This window comes from Aspergillus mulundensis, assembly GCF_003369625.1.
Source record: "Aspergillus mulundensis strain DSM 5745 chromosome Unknown scaffold_5, whole genome shotgun sequence".
NCBI classification, from domain to species: Eukaryota; Fungi; Ascomycota; class Eurotiomycetes; order Eurotiales; family Aspergillaceae; genus Aspergillus; species Aspergillus mulundensis.
Window position 1 is genome coordinate 2,064,571 of NW_020797893.1, and position 15,062 is coordinate 2,079,632.

Consider the following 15,062-nt stretch of genomic DNA (forward strand, 5'->3'; position numbering starts at 1 on the left):
TTTCCCCGCGCTCTCCTCACTGACCCTCCCAGTCCCTCAACCGAGGGTCGGCTGGCCAAAACGCGGGGAAGCGAGCTAGTCCCGCTTCGAATCTTCATGGATTCTTTACACTTACTATCCTCTAGATCCAGATCTCTACGATAATAGAATAGACGCTACTGAAGAAGCAAACAAGATGGGCAGCATCAACCACCCGGTCGGAAACGCAACGTATACGCAGTCGACGGTCGCGATCATCGGGGCAGGCATCTCTGGTTCGTCCCTACCTCCTTACCTTGTCTACAAACTTCTAGCCCCCAGGACAGGACAGGTTGTTGATGAAGCTAGGAATGTGCATGGCCATCGACCTCCTCCGCCGCAACCACCGCAACTTCGTGATTCTCGAGAAGGGCAGTTCCGTCGGGGGAACCTGGACTGATAATAAATACCCCGGGTGTGCTTGTGACGGTACGCCAGCCCCTTCCCTTCCCCATCCACTTCCTGTTCCTTACATGGGGATTGATGTTGACGGCCGCAGTCTGGAGCGCCCTATACAGCTACTCCTTCGAGCAGCGCGCAACCTGGACACGCGAGTACCCAGGGCAAGAAGAGATCCTGACGTATCTAACCGGCATCGCGGGGAAATACGGGCTATACCCGCACATCCGGTTCAACTCGACGGTTGAGGAGGCGCGGTGGGATGAGGACACACGGCAGTGGAGGGTTAAGGTGTCTGTGTCTGGCGCGAAGGACGCGCAGTTTCAAAGTGGGTATGAGCTTAGTGCGAATGTGCTTATCTCGGGCGTGGGCCAGCTGAATATGCCTGCTTGGCCGGAGATCGAGGGGATGGAGGGGTTCAAAGGGAAGAGCATGCATTCGGCGCGGTGGGATTGGACATATGATTTTGCGGGGAAGAGGGTTGCTGTCATTGGGAATGGTATGTCGCTTTTCCTTCTTCGCTGAGGCGATGCGGATGTTAATGGGGTGAGCAGGCGCGACGGCCACGCAAATCGTACCGGAAGTCGCCAAAACCGCGTCGCATCTCACTGTATACCAGCGGACGCCCCAATGGATTACCCCTCGCGACGATAAAGCCGTTCATCCGGCGCAAAAGGCTCTCCTGTCGATTCCGTTCTTCCGCAACTGCAAGCGCTCGTTGATGATGCTGTACCGCGAGATGAGCCATGACTTTGTTGTCAAGACGGATACCAAATCATCGCAGGAGATCCGCGATCTCGGGGTCGGCCACATCAAGAAGGGTCTGCCGAATAAGCCGGATCTGTGGGAAACACTGACGCCCACATACCCGCCCGGCTGTCGACGCATTCTGTCGTCAGACGACTATTATCCAGCTCTGGGCAGGGATAATGTCAAGCTCGACACGCGGAGTATCCAGCGCATCACCGAGACGGGTATTCAAACAGCCGACGGCGAAACCACAGACTTCGACCTCATCGTCTATGCGACCGGCTTCCGAACAGTCGAGTTCCTGCACCCGATCAAAATCTACGGTGCAGGCGGGCGCGATCTGTCGGAGCTCTGGAGCGGCGGCGCAACAGCCTACTACGGCGTGACTGTCGAGGAAATGCCGAACTTCGGGCTCTTATATGGACCGAACACGAACTTAGGCCACAACTCGATCATCCTCATGATCGAAGCGCAGAGTCGCTACCTCGCCGCCTTGATCGACCCCATCATCCGCGCAAAAGAGGCCGGGCAGTCACTGGCCATTCAGCCCAAAACCGAGGTCGTCCGCGCCTTCAATGTCGACATCCAAAAGCGCCTGGCGAATAGCACCTTCGCTGACCCGGCGTGCAACAGCTGGTACAAGACGTCTGAGGGCCGGATCACGAACAACTGGCCCGGCACGGTGGTCGAGTACCAGCAGGGTCTGGCGCAGGTGCGATGGTCAGATTATGACATTGAGGGCGACGATGACAGAAGATTTGTTGGCAAGGAAGAAACGAGGATTGGGCATGTAGAAGAGGTGTGGCCAGTGAGCAAGTCGACGCTGCTGCTGGGGCTGAGTGTGGCCGTTGCGGCTGGAGGGTGGTATCTGCAGGGGGCGAGGGGAAGGCCGCGGAGGCGCTGAGCACGAAGTTTTAGTCGATTGGTGCCTAGGTGTGTAGAGTAATTATTGGTCGGGGCCTCGTATAGTCAGGAGTCGGGAGTCGATAATTCAGGAGTCGCGTGGTTGTGCTACCGTGCAGGTGAGACATGTGGAGTGGGCTCGAAGAGTTTTCAGGCTTCCAGATTCCAAATCATCTTGCGAGTAGAGTTCGACTGGTGTTTGATATTGAAGTGGTAAAGTGTTTGAAGCTTGACTCCAAGTCCAAGCAACCTCGGCAACCAGAGATAGAGGGTTCGTTGAACGTTCGCTTAAATCTCCGCAGCTGGAAACGTGTCCCTCATGCTGTGCGCTGCCTTGGCAAAGTCTTGTGCTGCGCGGTGGAGCAATCCGTGACTAACACACGTGTGACTTCATGGGCGACTTTGTTCCCCGGTTGGACCGGCCATGGTTGGCGCTGTCAAAACATGGGACAGGGCCTGACATCAGAGCTGACGACGTTGTTACCCCGGACTGTCTATAGCAATACAGAGTGGTTGACGGTACAGCAAGGCAGTTGGAAAGGAGTGAAGAGATTGCAGAGGGGATCGAGCTCGAAACAGCCGCAGCGTGCGAGAGCCAATCACAGGCCCTGACAAAGGGTCCGCCATCGAGGCTGAGAGCAGCGCAGGCACGTGATTGGTGGAAGTGGACGAGTCCCCGCCGGGGTCTCAATCGGGCGAGTCCGACATTGCTGGAAGGAGAAGGTGGTCACGTTGAGAAGTCTCTTCGACGTCAAGATTATTGTATCATGGGGAAGTCAATTGACAAGGTAAAGGGCATGGATGGCACCGCAGTTCCACATGGACTGCAGACAATTACACCGACTGCACCTCCCACGTTGTACTGTACAATCCTTGTGCACTTGCACTGAGCTATAAATGGCGACGGGTCCAGGGTCCAATTTAAGGTAAATCCCTCTGAAACACCCAAACAGGCTTCTTTGCCGTTGGCACTAGCAATTGCGCCTTCATGTGGAGTCCACTCGAGGCTTTGACCTCACTCTCGTCTTTCACTCCCAACTTCTTTCACCTTTCACCTTTCACCTGCATGTAATCTTCACCCTCCTCTTCTCTACACCCCTGTCTATTTCTTTCTCCATCCTTGTCCTCGAATATGCGCTGAACACAAGAGACCGGGCGACGACAAGATGAGAACCGTACACCAGCTCAAGCTCTATCGCAACTGTCTCTCCGTGTGGAACCGTCTGCGGTCGTCGCCTGCTGTCTTCTTCGATGTCTTCTGGGACTGGACTCGCCGTTTTTTCTTCACCCTGAGTTTCCTCGCTCTGTTCTCTGCGAAACTGCTGCATCTCTACGCTCACCTGCACTCGCTGCCCGCCTCCAAGTTTCTGACCTGGGCAATCACCTTCTTTACGCAAGATGTCGCGTGCACTTTGCTCATTCGCATTTTCACCCAAAAGTTTCCGTGGCGATGGCTTGACGCTCTCGCTGCGGTGGTCATCATTCCCTTTAGGTATTTGGTTTGCTCTCAGAGGCGTTCCATGGCTAATGTGTTGCTTGTGCTAGTCTGACCATGTCCGGAATGGCCTCGGCCAACATCTCGTTCTTCGTTACCGCCGGCGCGGAAATCAACTGGCGACTGGCGAAATCGTTCCATCGTGATGCGGCTGCTGTTCGGACGTTGTTGACGGGTTTGACGGGATTTCTCATTGTGGAGGCCATCATGACCGTTATTGCGTGGTTTATTGCGCCATTTCTGCATCGCGTCGTTGGAGGAATACTGCATATTCTCGCCGAGCCGTTCAAGAAGGTCTTCAAACCGCTGTTCAACCGCGCCTCTGGCCTCCCGTCACGCATTCGCCACATTCGCCTCCGGAGCGAGCCCCTCCCAGACCCTGAAGTCTACGAGCAGATCGCCGTCGAGGATTACCACGATTACAAGAGTGACGAGGAGGATGAGTTTGAGGATATCCCGCAGCGCCCGCCTCAGCGCATCTCGCTCGCAAAGCGGTTGATTGTTTGGTTACCGTTGATCTTCCTCGCGGTCCTCCGCATCGTGCGCCCACCGTACCCGTCCTATATTTTCCTGTCCGGAGCCCTTCCGATGACGCCGTTTGCTGGAATGCACCGACCGACACTGGGCGAACAGGCGGGAAATATTCCAGACTATGCTTGGCTCGAAGGTAAGACCGCGCTCGGCAAGCCTCCGGTCTGGGACTGGATGCCGGAAGAGACGCTTCCTGGGTTCGACGACTGGCATAAACACCACGAGCATTACACTCCATCGCTGGATCCGCTACATTTGTCGAATCTGCAGGCACCGGTATTGGACGAACTGAAGGACGTACTGGCCAGTGGAGATGTGAACATCAAGCATGTCATTATGCTGAAGTTGGAAAGTACCCGAGGGGACGTCTTTCCGCTCCGCAATGGGTCGTTTATGTGGAATAAGATTGTGGACTCATTTGGCGACGACGAAATGCCCGAGAGCGCTGTGCGAACTGTCGCAAACCTCACCCGAACCGCCGAATACTTGACCGGCTTCGATTCCGGCTTCGACCAGTACCGCGACGGCGAGCGCAAATCCTACGGTGGACTTAGCGCTAGAAACGGCTTTACAACCGGCACGTACACTATCAAATCCGTCGCCGGAACGATGTGCGGGATCTCGCCACTCGTAGCAGAGCTGAACAAGGAGTACAAACATCACCTCTATAACCCGTGCATGCCGCACGTCGTCAACGCGCTCAGCCACCAGGCGGACATCACCAACGGCTCGGACTACCGCACCTGGCCGTGGGAGTCGATCTGGATGCAGTCGGTCACCGACACTTATGATTTTCAGTTCGAATTGACTCCTCGCATGGGCTTTGGGGACATCTACACCAAAGAGCGCATCGAGAAGCCAGACGCAAAGCACGCCCCACTCAAATACAAGGAAGTCAACTACTACGGCTACCCAGATGTCGAGCTGAAAGAATACATCCGCGATGCGTTTGACGCAGCCGAAGCAAACAACACTCGCCTCTTCCTCGCCCATCTCACCGGGACGACGCACCACCCGTGGGGCATGCCGGACGACAAATACGAAAACATCATGGGCCCGTCCTTCAAGGGGAAGAACAACGACATGAACAAGTATCTCAACACGATCGGGTTTGCCGACCGGTGGCTCGCCCAGATCATCGAAATCCTAGAAGAGAAAGGCGTGCGCAACGAAACACTCCTCGTCATGGCCGGCGACCACGGCCTCTCCCTCCCCAACGACGGCGGCATCACCCCCTACCACAACCCGCACATCGGCTCCTTCCACGTCCCAATTGTCCTTGCCCACCCGAACTTACCTTCCATCGAAATCAAAGACCCCGTTATCTCCCTGCAACTCGTACCCACGATCATCGACCTCCTCATCGAATCCTCCTCTCTCGGTCCACAATCCACCCAAGCGGCGCGAGACATCCGTGGCCTGTACGAAGGCCAATCTCTCATCCGGCCTCTCTTCCAAGAAGCAAACGGCATGCAGGACTGGCAATTCAGCGTCATGAACCCCGGCGGCTCATGGCTTGCCGTGCGATCTGCCGCGCGACCACAATGGCGCATCGCGATCCCGCTTATCGACGACCTCGAGTGGCGCTTCACCGACATTGAAAAAGACCCGCAGGAGGAGCACCCGTTGACGAGCTTCAGCTTCTTCGACCTGATGGATGCACTCTGGCACGAGTACAAGGACGAGGACGTCGCTGGAAGCAACAGTACCCAAAAGTCAATTCGCGATGACCGCGGCTTCTTCGACCATCCTCATCATCCTCACCACCCTCCCCCTCCAGGTGGCGGTCCGCCTCCGCCTCCGATCACAATCACGCCGTCTCGTCCGCACCCGGAGGATGCTCCGTGGGAACCGGAGGTCGTGCGTTGGGCACGCGATGCCGCTCATATGACGGAGTGGTGGATTGCGGACAACCATCGGCGGTATGGGTACAAGAAGCCGTGAGGTGGGCAGGCGACACTAATAAGCCTCGCTCGTTTCGTATAGAGATACGGGCATACCCACCACCTTCGCCTTGGCATCAGCCTCGGCTCTGTCTAGGGGTCACGCCAAATGGAGCTCCTCCACCGAGTCTTGAGAGTTGGCTCGGTTCCATCATCCCGCCGAGACTGACGATAGACGGTGCTGAGCTGAGCATGACACCCACTGACAAAAGCATCCCGTGTAAAGTACGAATTACATTTACGACATTCTTCATGTATTTCTCTTCCCGACATCTAGCATCGGCACGGATCTCTGTACATCTGAGTTTTGGGCATGGGCTGCAGGCGTCGTTTTCTTGTACATACACTCCATCCTTCCATATTTTTCATTCATCATTCCCAAACAAGCATTCCACATTTCCAAGCAAAGAATCGTATCCGTAATCGAATGTCCATAATTCGCTCCTCCCTCTGGCAGTTAATCTACCTGAAGTGATCGTCGCCCGCCTCGGGGCACGGCCCATCTGCACCGTTTCGCATAGACATGCCAGACCCAACTTAATCTCAACCCAAAACAAGCCTGCCCTGACCCTGGCAGGATAAGCAGGCTTCTAGAATCGCATTCGCCGCGGGACTGGGCCTATTCCGCGACGGTCGTCTACTTGAGACAGGCACGGTCAACGTGCGACACCGCGCGGGCTTGGCGTCTGAGCGAGGAGGGTCTGCCATCCTCGCCTTGCTTTCGTTCATGTTGTTAATATCTGACGGGATTGTTTCCCTGTCGGCATCAGGCTGTGCGATGCTTAATTGAGGGCGTTTCATTTGCTGTGGGTTTGGCCCAGCTGTCTAGGCTATATATTCCCTCACCCCCAGCATTCCAAACAGTTCTGCAATTGCCTGCCCAACTTGCAGTTCGCTTCTCGGCTCGTCCTGGTGACGACCTCCCCTCCTTTTCTTTCTTTACAGTCATTCATTCATTCCAATGTATTCATTCCTTCGCTCCTTCGCTGCCCTGGTGGCAGCCAGTTCCGCCCTGCAGCCCGTCCTCGCCCAGTCCGGCGATCCGACCGTCTACACCGACGCCGACACGGGCATCGTCTTCGACACCTGGTCTGTCGACGCCAGCTCCTCCTCCGCCGGATTCACCTTCGGCGTCGCCCTCCCCGAGGATGCCCTCGATACCGACGCCACCGAGTTCATCGGGTACCTGTCCTGCAGCTCGTCGGCCACAACGCAGTTCACCGGCTGGTGCGGCCTGTCCATGGGCTCGTCGATGAACAGTAACCTGCTGCTGGTGGCGTATGCGCAGGACGACACCGTGCTGACGTCTTTCCGGTTCTCGTCTGGATATGCCATGCCCTCTGTTTATTCCGGTAATGCAACACTGACCCAGATCTCGTCGACGGTGTCGAATGATAAGTTCGAGGTTATCTTCCGCTGCCAGGAGTGTCTGCGCTGGGACCACGAGGGTGTTTCTGGCTCTGCGACTACGAGCGCCGGCCAGCTTATCCTTGCCTGGGCGCAGGGCGAGGAGTCGCCCACCAACGCTGACTGTCCTGATGACTTTTCGCTTGTCCAGCACGAGGCTCAGGGGATCTGGGTTGGCCAGCTGAATGCTAAGGCTGCTACTTCGAACTACGAGACTTGGGCTGCGCTTGCGACGAACGTTGTCGATGGTACCTGTGGCTCCTCTGGTAGTGGCAGTGGCAACAGCACAACCCCCGGCAACGGCACCGACACCGATACCACGATTGGCGTTCCTGTCCCTGCGAATGTTACATACGACTACATCATCGTCGGCTCCGGACCCGCAGGAATGGTCCTCGCCGACCGGCTCAGCGCGACCGGCGCAAAGACGCTCCTTATCGAGAAGGGACCGCCCTCCATCGGCCTGTGGAACGGCACCATGAAGCCCGACTGGCTGAACGGGACTGACCTGACGAGATTCGACGTCCCTGGCCTCTGCAACGAGATCTGGAAGAACAGCGATGGCATCGCCTGTCCCGACAACGACCAGATGGCAGGCTGTCTCGTTGGTGGCGGAACGGCCGTGAACTCGGGTCTCTGGTGGAAGCCGTACAGCCGGGACTTCGACGAGTCGTTCCCCGAGACATGGAAGTACGACGACGTCAAGGATTCTGTCTCCAAAGTCTTCACTCGTATTCCGGGAACCATTACCCCCTCCACCGACAACCGGCTGTACCTCGCCGAGGGTCCCAGCGTTATCATGAACGGTCTTCTCGCCTCTGGCTGGAAGGGCACCACCTTCAACGATGAGCCCGAGGCCAAGTACAAGACCGTCGGGTACAGCCCGTACATGTTCAGCCATGGCCAGCGCAACGGGCCGATGGCGACGTACCTGCTCGATGCGTATAACCGACCCAACTTCGACTTCTGGGTGAACACCGTCGTGAAGCGCGTTGTGCGTGAGGGATCCACTGTAACTGGCGTTGAACTCGAGCCGTTCAACGATGGCGGTTACGAGGGAAGTCTGCAGCTGGCTGAGGGAGGCCGTGTGATTCTGAGCGCCGGCGCGTTTGGCACGCCGAAGATTCTGTTCCGCAGTAAGTCCCGTTTCCTGGAGGTTGAGATAGAGTACTGATGTGTGCAGGTGGAATCGGCCCCGAGGAGCAGCTCGCCATCGTCAACGCCTCCTCGTCCGACGGACAGGACTTCATTTCCGAAGACCAGTGGATCAACCTGCCTGTTGGCGAGAACCTGATGGATCACCCTAACGTGAGCATCCTCCCACATTGCGCTCAATAACCATTACCACCAAGACATGCTAACTATATGTTCGTAGACCGAAATCGTCGTCCAACACCCCGACATCGTCTTCTACGACTTCTACGGCGCCTACAAGGACCCCATCGCCGCCGACGCGCAGAGCTACCTGGGTCCGTCCATCCCCTTCCCTTCCCACCCATCCCATCCACCAACCCTAGATTTCCGCATACTAACAATATTTGTTGTGTGTAGTAAACCGCACCGGCCCCCTCGCGCAATCCGCCCCCAACGTAAACCCCGTCTTCTTCGACATGGTAACCGGCTCCGACAACATCACGCGCCAACTGCAATACCAAGCGCGCGTCGAAGGCGCCCACAACATCGCGGACGGGCACACGATCTCCATCAGCCAGTACGTCGGGCGCGGCCAGACCTCCCGCGGGAAACTGAGCATCACGTCTGCGCTGAATACCGTTGTCAGCACACTCCCCTGGCTGCAGGACGAGCACGACCAGGACGCTGTGATCGCGGGCTTCGAGAGGCTGCGCCAGTCCTTAAACACGATCCAGGGACTCACGTGGGCGTATCCCACCGCTAATGTGAGCATGTCCGAGCATGTGAAGGGGATTGCGAAGACCGGGCGCGGGAGTAACCACTGGATGGGATCGTGCAAGATGGGATCCGATGATGGGCGCGATGGTGGCGATGCTGTTGTCGATCTGGATACGAAGGTCTATGGCATGGACAACTTGTTTGTGGTCGATGCGAGTATCTTCCCCGGCATGATTAGTACGAATCCGTCGGCTTATATTACGGTTGTTGCGGAGAGGGCGGCGGAGAGGATCCTTGCGTTGCAGGGGTAGATACCTATGCCAGTTCAGGGGTTTGGGGGGGATGGTTGTTTACGTGGTTGGGATGGTGTGTTATAGACTTCTATTCTTGTTATATCATCAATTCATTTATTCTTCCTTTGATTTCCTGAAATTCAATTCCCTACCCTGTAGGGGTGTCCTCCCTACTATTTAAACTCAGTCTTTCTCTTTTTCGCCCTTCACCACAGTATACTCAAAGAGTGCAGGTCCCAGAAAGCATGTACCTAGAAGATCCATATATAGCCGATCGCTCCCAACACAAAAAGCAAGGTACGTGATGTTTGTCATATGCAGGAAGTATACGTAGAGTATGAATCTCGCTATCTAGTCGCTTCCTCGTAGCTGCTCTGATCTTGGATGCGACGCATCCTTCTACTCCTCTCAAACCATAGGCGAATCACATACCTAAATAAATCACAAATCCTCCGCACTCCCACTCAAGGTCTCCTCCTCATCCTCCCCAAGCCAAACCCCCACAAACCTCACAATCTCGCTCTGCGCCGCCACAATCTCAACAGGCACCTCAACACCCGTCTGGTTGCTACTCACCCCATTCTGATCCCAATGGTGCACGGCCCCGCGTATCCCATCCCACACCCTCTCAGCAGGCACATCAATCAGCATAAACGGCTCTGCATCGGTTGATTTCCGCCCTGGCAGGCCCTCAGCATGCGGCGTTGCGTCGCGCCAGGGGTCCGCTGTGCCGCCGATGATCGCGACGCGGGGGTACGAGAAGTTGAAGCCGCCGTGCTGGTTTATGAGCGTGATATTCGGGGGCGTGCTTATGCCGTAGATTGAGTTGCAGAACGAGGACGTGTAGTTTAGGTCGATGAGTCGGGATATCAGCGGTTTTATGTGTGGGGGCACCGAGGAGCCCGGCATGAAGTACCCCCATTCTGTGCAGACTTGGTAGTTCCAGCTTGTGCCATCGGATTTGGGAAGCCTCTCGTTTCCAGTGGGCTCGTCCTCGTCCTCGTTCTTGTCCTCGTCTTCGTCTTTGGATTCGGTTGAAGACGACGAGGACGGAGGGTTCATGTACCCGATGTAATTCCGCAGCGATGCAAGCAGCGCCGTGTCACTTGCGTTGTACCCCGCGGCCTTCAGCAGCCCCGGCAAGCTGGCCGTGCCATTGGTAACGGGGTACACTGGGTCCGGGGCCGTGATGTTATCGCAGTAGTGTCTGAACTCGTAGCTCCCGACCGCCGGATCCCAGTTCCTGGATTGGAAGGTCCCCAGCGGAGTGGAGAGGCCGTTGACGAAGTCCTTGTTATCGGTGTCTGACTCAACACCGAACGCGCTCTTCAGCTGGCTGTGCAATGTTTTGTTCTCCGGGTGGTCTATTAGAATTCTATCAATGATATCGGTAAGTGTTTGAATAGCCTCTATACACTCCACCGGCCCATAATTCCGAATCGGCTCATAGTACTTCCAGTAGTCGACAATCGCAGCCGTGACGCCAGAACTCGATACGGCGCCGTGGAAGATATCGGGGTACAGCTTGCGCATGAACGCAACCTGCGCACCGGCATACGACCCCCCATACGCAATCCACGGCGTATTGGGGGCTGTAAGATCAAACTCTTCCAGTCCCGGGAAGACAACGTTCTGAGCGAAATACGCGTAGTCCGCTAGACTCTGCTCCGTGCTGAGGAAGCGCAGATCCTCAACGCTCACGTCATCGCCGGGGAACGGGTAACTCTCGCCGTAGTAGCGGTGCTCGAGGATCACGCCGAGACCGTGGTATGTCGCTGCGAGCTGGGTTACGATTCCATTTGACAGGAACTCGAAGCGGTCCTCGCCGTTTGTTTCGCCGGCGGCGATGACGAACACGGGCCCGCCGGGTTCGTAGTGGTCGGCGTCGAACCAGTAGCGCAGGTTGAATGTGTGGTTTGTGTGTGGTGCGTAGCGGGTTTCGTTGTGGAAGTGGTCGATGGGGGTTGAGAAGTTGTGGGCTTTGTATGTGGCTGCCAAGGTGGTTCCCGTAAGGAGAGAGAGGGAGAGTAGAGGGACACGCATGGTCGAAATGAGACCTCGGGGTAAGGTTGGAGAAGATGCAGTAAATGAGGGGGACGGGGCTTATATAGCTTGGCTTGCATTGGTTGAGGATCGGCGGTGCTTGTGTTACATCGCTTGCGACTATCGTTTGTTGATAAGAGATAAGGAAGATAAACAAGTTAGGGCTGAAGCTGCGTATAAGCCTACCTACGATGGGTACTACAATAGACAGACAATCTTGCTTAAGCAACGATCCAAAGGATCTTTTTCTTTATTTTCATTTTCCAGTAATAACAACTAAAACATTATAACCAAACAAAACTTGTGATCACAATAGAAAGAAAAACATCACTTACATATCCACAAACAGCATCTGCACATTATGCCAAACCCTCACAACCCTCCCCTCGCCCACCCACAACCCCCCCATATTCGCCCACCATCCCCGCGTAACCGCCCCCACCTCCGGAATCCCCTGCATTACAATGCGCCTCGACTCGGCCATCAAGCTCCTCACATCCTCCTCACCCATCCGCTCAAACCGCCAGCTCTCCGCCGGCCGCTCGGGCACAACCTGCACGACAACCGGCAGGGGCAGGTGGCCCACCACGCGGCCGGTCGCACCGTACACGGCGCCCTGGCCCGTCAGTGAGATGCCCACGGCCTGGGCGCCGAATGGGGGGAGCGGAGGGTCGGGGAAGATGAGGGGCGGGTTCAGGCCGAGCTGCGCGCCTGTTACGGGGTCTAAGCCGTAGGGGTGCTGGCGCTCGAGGTCGAAGTCTGGGGCTGCAAGCGGCTGTTCCTGCGCTAGGGCTGCGAAGTCCGGGGATGCGGGGTACCCGTCTTCCTGGCTGGGGGCTGTGATGGGGGCCTCGTTAGGGCTGGGAGGCGGGCTCGTGGGGGATTCCACGTCCTCTGCGTGGACTGTTGTTGGGATGAACCGGCGCGGGCCGGGGCTGATGGCTCGCTGCCTGTCCTGGCGGGCTTTTATCTCGTCGATATCGTACTTGAGACCCATTTTGGCAACTTGGTGAGTGGGAACTGTTAGTTTGGTTTTGGTAAGTAGATAGGGTGTCTGTCTTTAGCTGTAGTGGTACTGTGTATACCGTTGAGGAAAGGCAGGCTGATGGTTTTCGAATTGATCGGATGGCATGGCTGTACTTATACCTCTCGAGATGCATGGTGAGTAGGGTATGCAACTTTGCAATTGCTTTGTTAGGTTCTTTGTCTTTTTGTGTTTGTAGCGATGTAGTTGTTCTTGTTCTGTCCATCTGCAACAACCCTTTGTCTACTAAGGCTGTGTCTCTTTTGTTGTCTTCTTGTATGCCCTAAACACAATGCAGGAGCGATACGTCTGCGGCATTGTTTCTTTGGAGTAAAGTTTGAAAGAATGAGTATTATGCAGACAATTCACATGCGTGAGATGCCCTCCTTCCTTGTTAACAGTCTCAAACAAAGAACAGGACTTCCCAACGTCAAGGCGGTTATTCTTGGAACACCCATGGTGGCATTTGGAGTCAGAGTAAGATAGGTACCATAGGCCATAGGCCCGATCACTGATCAGCCATCTATTGTCTAATGTTGTATTTTATCTAATGCAATACCAGAAGCCGTTTGTAAATGGGCAGTGTAGATCTGCAGCAGACAACGCTCTTTGTCACTGAACTATCATTATGGTCTTTTGCCCTTTATTTCAAGTTGATGGCGCTCAAGCCCTTTATCGAGATCATGTTGCGGAACAATGAAATCCAGCCTTATAGAAAAACGCTCTTATCCAATGGCCATTCGACGAAAGAAAGAGACAAAACAAGAACTATTCAAAGAGATGCCTGATATCAAAGACTCAAAGACCATAAAATAGTCTTGTTCCCACCAACCGTCCAGCTACCGAATTGATAGCATTCCATCCAACAACTATACCTTCTTCCTGTCAGCAGACACCACATAGACACCCTCAACGAGATCAAATCAGAATAAAAAATGTCCGCCACCAACCACCGCCCCTTCGACGGCCTCGTGAGCCCCCTGCCACCCACTCCCTCCACAGGCTCCCGCCCCATGTCCATCAGCCCAAGCCCTAGTCCCCATCCCCGTGCCAACCAACCCCTGCACATCCCCCCATCAGGAAACCCCACAGCCCAACCCGGCCTCGCAATTTCAGAGATCGGCCAAATGTCTTTCGCAACAGGAACCCTCCTCGGCGTCCTCACAATCCCCAGCCTAACCCTCATCGAGCCAACGCCCTCCCACCCCGCCTCAACATTCCACCCCGTGCGCATGACGGACCTGGAAACAGGCGCGTTCGGGCACGCGGCAAGCGTTGTCCCGCCTGTGCCCGGTGGCATCGGGATCGGCGTGTGGTGGAGTGATATGGCGGGCGGGGATCTGCTTTGGGGCGTTGGACGCGTTGTTAGCGTGCAGCGGATGCAGGTGCCTATTGTGCTTGCGGCTCCGGTTGTTGAGGAGGGAGAGAGGATGTATCGGATGCCGTTGACGGAGGAGGAGGTCGAGGAGGAGTATGAGCTTGGGGATGGGGGGTGTCAGGTTGAGATTCTGTATGCGCGGGATGAGGGGGATGGGACGAGGGGGGCGCTTGGGTTTCGGTGATTTTTGAATATTATGATAGAACTGTCGCTGGGTTATTGGATTATATTGTTGAATAAAAGTCATTTCTTCTTGTTGATTGATTGGTTCAGTTTAGCGTTTCTATGCGCTAGGTATATCCAAATTGCCAGTGAGCCTAATGGCCCTCTGAACAGGTAAGCCGTATGGCATGAGATAGGTATGCTCTGCCTGTATGCCGTTGTGACGATTGTAGTTTCGGATTGTCCAACAACGCTTCTATTTAAGGCGCATGATCTATGCCAAAAGTGAGTTCCGCTCTTGATTTGTGATTCTGCCTTGCCGTACTATGAACTAACGCCCAAGACCAGGAAGTTCTTCGCTTCAGCGGGTCTGAAAGTCTTCGATCCAGGTGCATTGTAATGAACCATCTTGTGTGGATGTCTCAAACAGCCCAAGTATTGACTGTTCGTGACTGTACCTTTCTTTGATATTTCAGTGGAACTAAAAAATATGTGCAAAGGTCAGCTGTGTGGGCAGGAAATTCAGGGTTATCAGATGGCTCAGGATATTAAGCATAAGTGGAGAGGAGATATGCAGAAGATGATCAGATGGAAGTGGCAGATGCAAATGGCAGTTAGTTGATGATGAAAATCTAGACCAGCTGTTTCTTCGGTCATTACACCAGTTTGTTGTATGCTATCGAATACTCGGTTATGATAATGGCAAAGTGAAGCTTCTTGTAAACCTAGATTTGTTGTCTCTCTTACTAAAGTGTAGGCTCTTTAGGCATTCTTTGAAGATCTTCGCAGAGAACGAGGATTGGAGGGTTATGGAACTTTCATTTAGAAGGTTGAGTTGATTGACTGCTGCGATGATTCCATAATG

At 55.0% G+C, this 15,062-nt stretch overlaps 6 protein-coding genes across 6 annotated transcripts; 4 read left to right on the top strand and 2 right to left on the bottom strand.

Annotated features, from left to right (window-relative positions):
- Positions 1-175: 175 nt before the first annotated feature.
- On the top strand, positions 176-2,071 carry DSM5745_05962 (flavin-containing monooxygenase; the record flags this gene model as incomplete). Its single annotated transcript, XM_026747978.1, has 4 exons — positions 176-254; positions 328-447; positions 518-916; positions 972-2,071. 4 exons carry the CDS (start codon positions 176-178, stop codon positions 2,069-2,071), a joined length of 1,698 nt encoding a protein of 565 aa, XP_026603810.1.
- A 1,165-nt stretch (positions 2,072-3,236) lies between these two features.
- DSM5745_05963 (sulfatase domain protein) lies at positions 3,237-6,040 on the top strand (the record flags this gene model as incomplete). Its single annotated transcript, XM_026747979.1, has 2 exons — positions 3,237-3,562; positions 3,616-6,040. The coding sequence occupies 2 exons, from the start codon at positions 3,237-3,239 to the stop codon at positions 6,038-6,040; spliced, it is 2,751 nt and encodes a 916-aa protein (XP_026603811.1).
- A 960-nt stretch (positions 6,041-7,000) lies between these two features.
- On the top strand, positions 7,001-9,608 carry DSM5745_05964 (cellobiose dehydrogenase; the record flags this gene model as incomplete). Its single annotated transcript, XM_026747980.1, has 4 exons — positions 7,001-8,582; positions 8,630-8,754; positions 8,822-8,915; positions 8,998-9,608. The coding sequence occupies 4 exons, from the start codon at positions 7,001-7,003 to the stop codon at positions 9,606-9,608; spliced, it is 2,412 nt and encodes an 803-aa protein (XP_026603812.1).
- Positions 9,609-10,031: 423 nt separating this feature from the next.
- On the bottom strand, positions 10,032-11,633 carry DSM5745_05965 (putative extracelular serine carboxypeptidase; the record flags this gene model as incomplete). Its single annotated transcript, XM_026747981.1, has 1 exon — positions 10,032-11,633. One exon carries the CDS (start codon positions 11,631-11,633, stop codon positions 10,032-10,034), a length of 1,602 nt encoding a protein of 533 aa, XP_026603813.1.
- Positions 11,634-11,964: 331 nt separating this feature from the next.
- DSM5745_05966 (uncharacterized protein) lies at positions 11,965-12,630 on the bottom strand (the record flags this gene model as incomplete). Its single annotated transcript, XM_026747982.1, has 1 exon — positions 11,965-12,630. One exon carries the CDS (start codon positions 12,628-12,630, stop codon positions 11,965-11,967), a length of 666 nt encoding a protein of 221 aa, XP_026603814.1.
- Positions 12,631-13,592: 962 nt separating this feature from the next.
- DSM5745_05967 (uncharacterized protein) lies at positions 13,593-14,219 on the top strand (the record flags this gene model as incomplete). Its single annotated transcript, XM_026747983.1, has 1 exon — positions 13,593-14,219. The coding sequence occupies one exon, from the start codon at positions 13,593-13,595 to the stop codon at positions 14,217-14,219; it is 627 nt and encodes a 208-aa protein (XP_026603815.1).
- Between the last annotated feature and the right edge of the window lie 843 nt (positions 14,220-15,062).